The sequence below is a fragment of the Oculina patagonica genome, unplaced genomic scaffold, assembly GCF_052425735.1.
Source record: "Oculina patagonica isolate OP01 unplaced genomic scaffold, crgOcupat unplaced639, whole genome shotgun sequence".
NCBI classification, from domain to species: domain Eukaryota; kingdom Metazoa; phylum Cnidaria; class Anthozoa; order Scleractinia; family Oculinidae; genus Oculina; species Oculina patagonica.
The window spans coordinates 1-10,082 of NW_027558514.1; the positions used below are offsets into that span (position 1 = coordinate 1).

A 10,082-nucleotide genomic window follows, 5' to 3' on the forward strand; every position below is an offset into this window, starting at 1 on the left:
CACGTTCTTCATAGCTGGCAGATTGTAAAGGAATCTGACAAAATACGGTGAAGAGAGGGGTGGGTGGAAATTACGAGGAAAAAAGTTTTGTTTTCTAGTAGTTTGTGCATTATTCCCCTTATCTGATTCAAAATGACTGACATACTATGAAATAAAGGATAACAAAGGACTTATCTAAAGAATATAGTTTCTACAATGGCAACGCAAGTTGACGCAAGTTGAACTTGCGTCAACTTTCGTCTCCGTTGACTTGCGTACACTTGCGTTGACTTGCGTTCACTTTGGTCGAGATCAAATTTGCACTTAAGTTAACGCAATTTTTTTCACCGTTTGGCCACCCATCGCAAGTCTGTACACAAATTGAACTTGCGACTACTTGCGTCCACTTCCGTTACCGATTTGCCAGGGCTTAACGGTGACAGTGACAGTAACATTAACAGTGAGTTACAACCCCCGAACGGCAGCAACAGTGATAGTATAGCACAATACAAATGACAGGAACCCGTTAGAAAGCGAGGATAAAAACTTGACAAAATTAATTAAACTGGACAAAAAAATTAAACTCAACTTTTCTGCGTTACAAATACCCGGTTACCCTTCTCCCAGAGATTTCTTTTCTTCTCTTTTCTCGTTTAAATTGAATCGGGAAGGGGCGGCGGCCAGCCCATAACCGGTTAAATACTCTTTAAAACAAGTAATCATTGTAAAGAACAACAACTTCATTTCACGCAAAGCAAGGATACTATCTTTCATACACAGGAAGAAGTTCTCTGCTTGCTCGGCTGGCGTTGATAGCAGTAGCTCTGACCAGGGATGGCAAAACTTTCCTGTCAACTAAAGCACCATCGAACAAAGGTCCAAACATCGGCACCTTGCAAAAATAACACAGAAAAAGAACCCAGCAACTCCGTTATGAAAAACCGAAACATGAAAAAAGATAAGTAGAATATTGTCTGAGGCCTAGTGGCTTCAGAAGCCGGTACTTCATCCGGTTACTTTCCGTAGCATGTAGCTCCTAGGGGTATTGCTACCCCCTCCCTCCGGATGGGGATATTGCAACCCACTCCCCCCGGATGGGATGCTCCTACATTAAAGGAAATCCTAGGATACCATTTAGTATTTAAATTTGTTTTGTTTTCATCTGTCGCTACCCATTTGTACTCCTTGTTTAATTCTTTAGTCGCAAAGTTGTTGCCCAAGGTTACGAACACCTTTAGGGGTGTCACCAATCCTAAAAGATGTAGCGCGCTAACAAAAACTGCAATCATGCTCAACTACTATTAATAACAATTTTTTCCTTTCCTTACCTTGGGTTTCTTGATTATTTGAATTCTAAACAAATGGTTCTTTAAAGGATAAATGACGATCATCACATGTGCAAAGTCCGTGTTGACGATCCCGTGTCTGTAATCACGGTAATGTTCTGACCACACAATGTGTACCTCGTCATTACCAATATGACGAACCTAAGAAAAGAATGCAGTTAGAACTCAGTTTATTTTGCTGGCATGTGCGTGCAAGCACAGTGAACTTGCTTTTTTGCAAAACAAACACAGGAGTTTATGACGAGGAGTGTGTACATTGTAGCAAAGTCTCTATTGAGCTATATTTAGAATTTATCCGGCGGGTGTTTTTCTGTGCCTTTAGGTTTGAGCAACCATTTAAAAAGCGAAACAACAATAACAACAACAAATACTCAAACCAATCTCTTACAAGAAATAAAAAAGTATGTATCATCCAAATGTTCATCAAGTGGTGTACGTGTTTTTCAAGAAACTGACCGTTACAGCTTTTAACATGTGTTTTGATTACAAGTATCAAAAAGCAAATATTACTACGTTATATTACGAACACATTGTAATTTCAATTGACGCGACTCGTTGCAAAAAGCAAAACTAATTCCTTGCCCAAAAAATCAGTCTTTACCGATCGCAAAAAATTGATATCGCAAGACATCGCCAATCCACAAAATTTAACTCGCCAAAAGTGTACCACACGGTTAAAAGAAATACTAGACTCAAGCTGACCTTTCTGTTAAATCCAGTGTTATCAGAAGCCAAAGGCATTCTGGTGGACACGTGAAACATCACTTCAGTTGTTGAAGTACAGTAGTAAGGCGCCGTGGTACCAGTTGAAAGATTCTTCTCCAGTCCACCCAGAAATCCCGTGTGCTTGGACAAGTCCACCTGGAAAGTGAACAAACGCATGATGTGATTGGCTAGTGAAAACTGCTTATTCTTACGTGCGCTCTGATTGGTTATACAAGTTCTTAAAGAAACTACGTCACGAATGCGCTAACTGAAAAAAAAAGCTTAACCTGCCAATTTTCCTTTCGCAATATTTTTTTTTTGGTTTATCATTACATCTTTGGTGTTTTTTTTTTCACTAAGTTAACTATAACAGTGAGGTTTACTTCGAATTTTAAGGTTATTTTACACAAAAGTTGTTACAATATTTTCTTACCTCCCACGCCAGACCTGCCACAAAGCGTTCATATTCCTCACTGCCCACACCGTTGGACATAATCGAAGTCTTGTCTTCTTGACCCTGTGCTACGTACACCAAGGCTATTTTGTGCGTCTCGCGACTGGAAGAAAGAGAGTCATACTTACTTAAGAAACTCTTCGCACCAGTTAGAAGCACACAGTAAAATACTTTGTTTTCTGGCGTTTTCTCCACTTTTCTGTTTTACCGGCTACATGCTTTCCGGCGCTTTTCACAGGTTACATGTTTTCTTGTCCTTTTGACCTTATCACCGGTTACATGCGCGCTTTTCACCGGTACGCATTACAAGTTTTCCCGCGCTTTTGATCGGTTACAAGTTTTCCCGCGCTTTTCACCGCTTACAAGTTTTCCCGCGCTTTCAACTGGTTACAAGTCTTCCCGCAACTCTCCCGCTTACAAGTTTTCCCTCGCTAACGACCGGTTATACGTTTTCTCGCGCATTCAACTTGACATGTTTTTTTGCTTTCATTTCTGATTGGTTTTCCTACTGCTTGCAAGCTGAGCCTGATAATAGGCTCAGTATTATCTCTGGTTTCAATTTTACGACCGCCATTAAAAAACACCTGTATTACACTGTCAGCATTTGCTTACCACCGTCTGTTGTCTAGGTTCTTCAACTCCCGCAAGAAACGGTCAGTCTTTTTCAGCAGGTCAATTTTGGATCTGTGAACAAAGAGCAATCGTTGTTAAAGCTCTTAACCAGCGCTCAAATCCCGTGTTATGGCAATAGCAGCCGCAGTTACAAGACAACTATTTTCTCTAACACGAAGACAACCTCATTCACGATGTTCTTCTTGGCCCACTTGCATTACAACAACACCCGAAAACTTCAGCGCTCACAAAAAACCCACAGTAGAAACAGATGAAGCACAACAACCTTTCGGATCTGTTCGGAGGAATTTCGGAAATTATCGGACACAATTTGAATCTTATTACTACCTAGGGTCACTGATTATAAAAAGAAAACATAATTCTTATTCCCACTTCAGCTGACGTCTTAGCGTAGTGGCAGTTTCTCTCACCTTTTCTCCGAGGTCATCATACCGGTTTGACTAACTACAAACCGGCACAACTGGAATGGCGACAAAGGCACTTCATATGGAGGAGGACTGGATGCCAACGACGAGAGACTGGAGAAGAAGTTCAGAATACAGCATTAACGTGACAAAAAAAAAACTGCAGCAAACCTCAAAATTTTTTATTACTATGTAAAAAGTGTGAATTGTATTGGATTCTACAAATTGGGAAACAAATAGCATCTCATGATTGTCTAGATCCTTACAATTACGATCTTTTTAACGCAATAAAACCAGTACAGTAAAAATAGGTCCGCACTGCGTACATGTGTCTAGTGCTGAGCTTTATTGAGCTTTGTGCATTACTGTATTGCTCGGTCACGGTAGTGCATTTATTAGGTTTTTGTCGGCATAGACTAAAGTTGTAGAGGATTCTAGCTTCAACAGTGTAGTGAAGAAATATGGGTAGAAGTTATCAAAAATGCAGTTAACAGACAGCACGCGCGTGTACATTTAAATTAATTTAAAATACATCTTCGCCGCAAGCGCGCGCTTGCACTGTCACAAGAAAGCAAAGTCAACGTTCATCCCATTTGAATGCAGGGTCTTGCGCGTGCTGTCTGTTAACGGCAGTTTTAACGTTAATGAAGAGACAAAAGTCTTCAAACGTCCGAGAATTTATTATTTTTAGCGCAATACATTGTGTTGACGTTTGTTGACGTAATTAATGTCTTAATTATCTCAAATTAGACTTGTTCCGTTTGTTCTACGTTTTCATCAGTTGTTCACGAAGGAATAACGAAGGGGTAACGAAGGCAAAACGAGTGATTATCGATTACTATTATGCAGAGAAGCATTTCTGAAAAATACTTCGTGTACGCTGTCACTTATTAGAAATCTCAGTGGAATTTGGTTAGTATGACGTCATAATTTGCCGTATATGAAGTACTTACTGAAAAATTTTAGCGTTATAGCTTAGTGTCTGCGCTTCGCACTAGACACAAAAACCCGTGAGTAAGAACCTAATTATTAAGAACCTGTTAGGCTAAAATTTGCCAGTCAGACCCCTAAACGCTTTTTATAAGAACCCTTTTTAGTTTAATATTTGGAAATAGGTTCTTATTTTTTAAAACCGATTACAAATTCTTACTCTTAGGGAAATAAGAAAAGTCGACATTCTGGATCCTCTTTGGAGACACCTAGGAGCCTTATCACTCCAGTTGCAATGTAAATGCCAGTGTTAAAAATCATAAAATATTTTTGATACAATCACAAAACTATAAATAAAAAGAAAAGGATGAATACCACTAAAAATTCCATTAAAAACAATGTGGATTTTTGTTCAGAAAATAAGAACCTATTAAAAACCTAAATAGCCTAAATTTGTGCTAATTACCATTCCTGTAAGAACCTGTTTAGGCTAACTTGGGAAAATGCAAGTTCTTACTCGCGGGTTTTTACTGTATTTAAAGAAATAATTGATCAAACCTGGGATCGTTTTCATCGTTTTCCACTCGTCTGTTCTCGCTGGTGTTCTGCTCAAGGACAGAGTCTATGACGTCATACTCCATGTCACTTAACACACTCTCAGGGGAGGGACCAGGCTCATTCAGAGAGTGGTCTGGGTACAACAAACACTCTTGGCTGGAAACTCCAATGCTACATAGGAGCTAAGAGTATAAAAAATGTTCAAATCAGTAAAAACAAGCGGCTCGGAAAAACATTTCCGAGTTCTTTCAAGAGTCAAATCTGTGACCTTCCGCAGACTGTTCGGTTTCTCTACCACTGAGCTACAGGAGACTCGTGGGAACTAGGGCATATAACTAGGTTCAGGCGTTTACCGTGGGCTCGCGAGAGCTAGTAATCGAGAAGATTCGCCACCATGCTGGATGAGGGCAGAGAGAGGTTTGGAAGCGAGGAAAAGCGCGAAAGGGGGGGGGGGGGGGTGTACTGTAAATTTAGCCTCACTCCTACTCCCTCGGACGCGTTTTCTTCTCTCACCAATCCTCTGCAGAGTACGAATCCAAGATGGCGCTCGCCCGATCAAAATGCGTTCGCTCGCTGAAATACGCCTGCGTTGCAAGTTAGGTTCAAATGCGCCAAACATCCCGCGTACAGCTAGGAATAGTATTATCGAAGAGTAAAATATGTATGGAAATAAAGAATGATAAATTTTAAGCTTGGAGAAAGACAAAGAGAAAGATATTATTCAGTCACTGACACAAGCTACTCGGAAAAAAAATCGAGGAGTCGACCTATGACCTTCCTGCACACCGGTCGGACGCTATACCACTGAGCTACAAGAGATCCGTGGTAGCTAGGCCACATAACTAGGCTAAATGTGAACTCCAGTTGGGAGAACTCGGATTTTTTTTTTCCCCGCAGCTTGTGTCAAGGTCTGATTAACGTCTTCATCTTAAAGGGGAGCTGTCATGGAGATTTTAATGCTTTTCGGAAAGAGGACTAAAATTTGGTTAATAGGTCTTCTTGTACACGAAATCAAGATGGAGATAGAAAGTACATCAAGATGGAGATAGAAAGTAAATTGTTGTCGAGGGAAGAAGGGAGCCATAATAATTTTTAGGTGTTTTTCCAGTCCAAAAGGACTTTTTCTAAAGGACCTGATGGCATCATAAAAATATCACTTGTTTATCGCTTCAGTTCACTTGCATGGTGATTTTTTACAAAATTGGACCACTACTCGTAGTTTCCATATGTCTTTAGGCTCTTGAGTTTTTGAAGTGAAAATGGTGACAGTGTCCCTTTATGGGAACTTTGTCATCAGAGATATTTCAAAAACATCAAAATAGAAACTCACATCATCAAGTCTATCCTCAGCAACTGGTGTTGAAGTCTTCTTGTATCTAACGAGCGGGTGTGATGATGATTTGTTGGATCCTACACGGCGTCGGTGTTGTTCTTGGACAGGAATATCCTCTATCAAGTTGGTCCTTGTACCTTTGAGCAAAAATATTAAACTGTTCAGTTGTGCATAAAAAAGTCATACTATGTTAATATGCAACAAATCTCCAAAGTCTAGGAACGAATGAATGAAACGAACAAAACAAAATGAACGAACGGAACGAAACGAACAAACGAACAACCGAAACGAGAAGAACAAACGAACGAACGAAACGAAACGAGCAAAACAAACAAACGAACGAAAGAAAGAACGACGAACGAACGAACGAAAGAAACGAAACAAGCGAAGCAGAGTGAGACAAGCCAGAACGATCGATTTCTCATAGAAAACGTATCGAAAAAAGTGCAGTAACGTACCACTATCCTGGTAATCTTCCTCTTCTGTCGAGCAAGGCCCATGTAATAAAGTGTAGTCCCAAACGTTTTTTCCCGTCATGTCACGCGTGATTACGCGAACTTGCGTGGCTGCTGTACTCGCGGGAACTTGGTTCGCCACTGAGTCAGGCAAGTCCTAAAAAAACCCAGCAAACACGTAACTTAAAGAAAGTTTAAAAACAATCAGTTGGCAGAACAGTTTATTTGCTAAAGCACTAAAAATAAAGCAGTTAAAATATTTTAAAATCTCCCTAAACACACAAACGCCTCTATTCTCGCGTTCAAAATTTTTTTGAAATAAGACCTGTAAAATTTCAGACTGATGAATTACCAACGATAGAAATAACCATCAGAACTGGAATCTCACCTCAAGGGGCAATTCCACCAGCGATATTAATACACTGTCATTCAGCACGAAAAACTGAAACAAAAGACAAGTTATTTTAACTTGGTACTACCAGTAAAATCTGAAGAGGGCAGGGAAATTGAAGATATCACTGTAATACATGGAAAATGTATTTTATAAAGAGGGTTCTGAAGGTGAAGAGGGTGGGGGGGGGGGGGGGTATAAATCCCATTTGCCAGCCCAAAATTTGTCCAAATCCCATTTGCCAGCCTATTGTTTTCCCAAATTTTCCCAAATCCCAGTCCCAGATCTATTGCTTTTCTGTCTGTGATTCCCATTCTCCGTGACCCAAATCCCATTCTCCCAGTGAAAATTTGCCCAAAACACCAGTTCCCATTTTACTCCTTCAGGCCCCTCTAGAAAACCAAAGTAGACGTGATTATACTTCAAGAAGACGCTCAGCCAAAGAGAAACGTCAACAACATTGAAATCGCAACACGGCAGGACTGAAAGACAAGTTATTGTATGGCAGGAATGCGGCACTCTAAAACCTTACAAACCAACCTGTACATTAGGAGCATTAAAGATATTGGACGACAGCTCCTCAGCTTCCGCGTTGGGGCTATCTTCATGTTCGCTGATTAAACTGTCCACTCTGGACGGGCCAGCACCGAGTGGATAGTGACCCATGTGATTCACCATATGCATCAATACCTTAACAAAACCAAAACAGCAAAAATTATACTGTGTGCGACGAACAAGTCGTAATAACGCAGACAGAAGAATGACAGTGTACACTGCCGCATAGAAACATTGCCGCATGTTTCCTTATGTTGATCCATTAAAGGGGCTATGTCACGCAATTTTAGGCAATTTGGCACTGACCAACTGGTCATAGAACTAACTGAAATATCACAATAACGGCTTGAAACTGCAGAAGAACTCAATAGAAACACAGAAAAGCCAAAAAGGCGCATGGGTGGGCAAAATGCGAGAAGATTAAAACGGACTGCGTTCGGGTAAACTTGAAAAACGTCGGCCCGACGTTTTTTCAAGTTTATCTCAATTTATATGAAAGTGTCATTTACAATGCTCGGAAATCATCCTTGTTTGTTATGTGGCCGTGATTTTGCCAATAAAAGACTTTTGCTCTGCCAATTTGAAGTTAAAGCTCTTAATTAACGAAAACTGATAAATAGAATTACCTAAAAATAAATATTGTGACATAGCCCCTTTAGGCACGTTTGAACCTTCTTTCTCCAAACTGCAGACTTCCAACAAGTTTTTTCCCTGGCAGCCCACTTTAGTGTCGCAAAAGTGTACGTAAAATAATAAATTATCAACTTGTATTCAATAAAGGTAAATAACTCGCCGTAGCAAATTTGAAAGCTGACGTTTCGAATGCGAGTCCTTTGTTGGAGCAAAAGGTCTTCGTCAAATTCAAGTTAACACTGGCCCGCAGATTAAGCACAAAGCTAGAAAAATGCCTGTTAAAATTTGGCCTGTAAAATTGCGTGAACATGCAAAGAGTTCGCTAGTAGAGCTGCTAACCAAGAATTTAACTTGAAACAAAGAATACGGTGAACTTTAGATCACGGGGTAAAAGATCAAGTTTATAAACAAATGCCACTTACTGCTCTCGCTGTTAGCTCCACAGAATCCGACTTTGGTGGAAAGTCAAATGTGTCTTGTCCGCATGGTTCTACGAGTTAAACGACAAAATGACTTCATTAAAAATCGTTTTCATTTAAAAGCATTGTTTTCCACACAAAACATTTCTATGACCTGTTGATTTTTACAGTAAATGCGCCACTCCCAATATGCGTTTATGTCCAAAAAGGAAATTAGAAGACAGTCAGCGGGGAAACAATTCGCAAAATGCGACGTAAAGAAAACTGAAAGACTTGACTTGGTCAAAACAGACTCACAGCTGAGCAAGTAAACAAAGCTTGTGGCATAAGGGTTTTTCTTCCAAAAGAACAATCAAAGACCTATCCCTTCAGCGGGAGTAGTAATATTCCAGGCCACTACATGCTACAAGCAATTGGAGGTAATAAGCACTGATCCGAAGGATTACTGGTGCACTCAATCATTAAGCCTCGGCTAAGCGACCAATCATTTTCGTCCAACATCGTGTTTGTAGCACACAACATAGAGTGGCTAAACGAGCAAACAATGTTTGATCAAACATCGACCAAAGTGAGCCCACATAAAGCTTTGTGCGTGTTACCGCTGAAATTTTGGCGCGACGTCACATTGATTCGGTTTCTGATTGGTTGTTTTTTTCCCGCTTGGGCTTGCTTTGTTTGCAGAGGTGGCTAAACGATCAAACATTGGAAACCATTTAAATGCAATGTTGAGAGAGGTGGCTAAACGGTCAAACATGCTCTTCCAACATGATGTTGGACGAAAATGTTTGATCGTTTAGCCGGGGCTTTACAATGATCAATGCACGCTACGCACCATCCATATTGCCATCGTCTCCTCCACTGTCTGGCTGAGTGTCAACTGGACTGCCCGGTACAGTGGTAGACATTCTGTCACCCTCTTGCACCCGTGCTAATCTGATGGGCCGACCGTCACCACTGATAATGGTGGATATGTTCAGCTGTTTGGTTCTTTTCTTGGGCCCCTTGTTTGATGCGGCCATCTTCAACACCTTCAAGTAAAAAAAAGAGAGATACGAAATACAATAATAAATTACTCACTGGCTAGCCTAGAAAAGTGGAGGTGGATTAGGCACACGATCAGGAAACGCCAGGACCCTGTGTGACAAGACAAGAGTTATCTTGGAATCCGCTGGGTAAGATGAAACAGGGCCGTCCCAAATTGAGCTGGAAAAGATCAACACGCCAAAACGGGTCGGATTGGCAAAAGATTGGTAGATTAGCCCAAGATTGTTCTGAATTGAATGGCGT

The 10,082-nt window shown here is 40.6% G+C and overlaps 1 protein-coding gene across 1 annotated transcript; it reads right to left on the reverse strand.

Annotated features, from left to right (window-relative positions):
* Positions 1-742: 742 nt before the first annotated feature.
* LOC144641050 (ral GTPase-activating protein subunit alpha-1-like) lies at positions 743-9,814 on the reverse strand. Its single transcript, XM_078500106.1, has 13 exons — positions 9,628-9,814; positions 8,799-8,866; positions 7,729-7,878; positions 7,186-7,239; positions 6,801-6,954; positions 6,340-6,479; positions 5,010-5,191; positions 3,528-3,635; positions 3,097-3,168; positions 2,464-2,587; positions 2,028-2,186; positions 1,308-1,466; positions 743-871 (listed from the first exon to the last, which is right to left on the reverse strand). The coding sequence occupies exons 1-13, from the start codon at positions 9,812-9,814 to the stop codon at positions 743-745; spliced, it is 1,686 nt and encodes a 561-aa protein (XP_078356232.1).
* Positions 9,815-10,082: the final 268 nt, after the last annotated feature.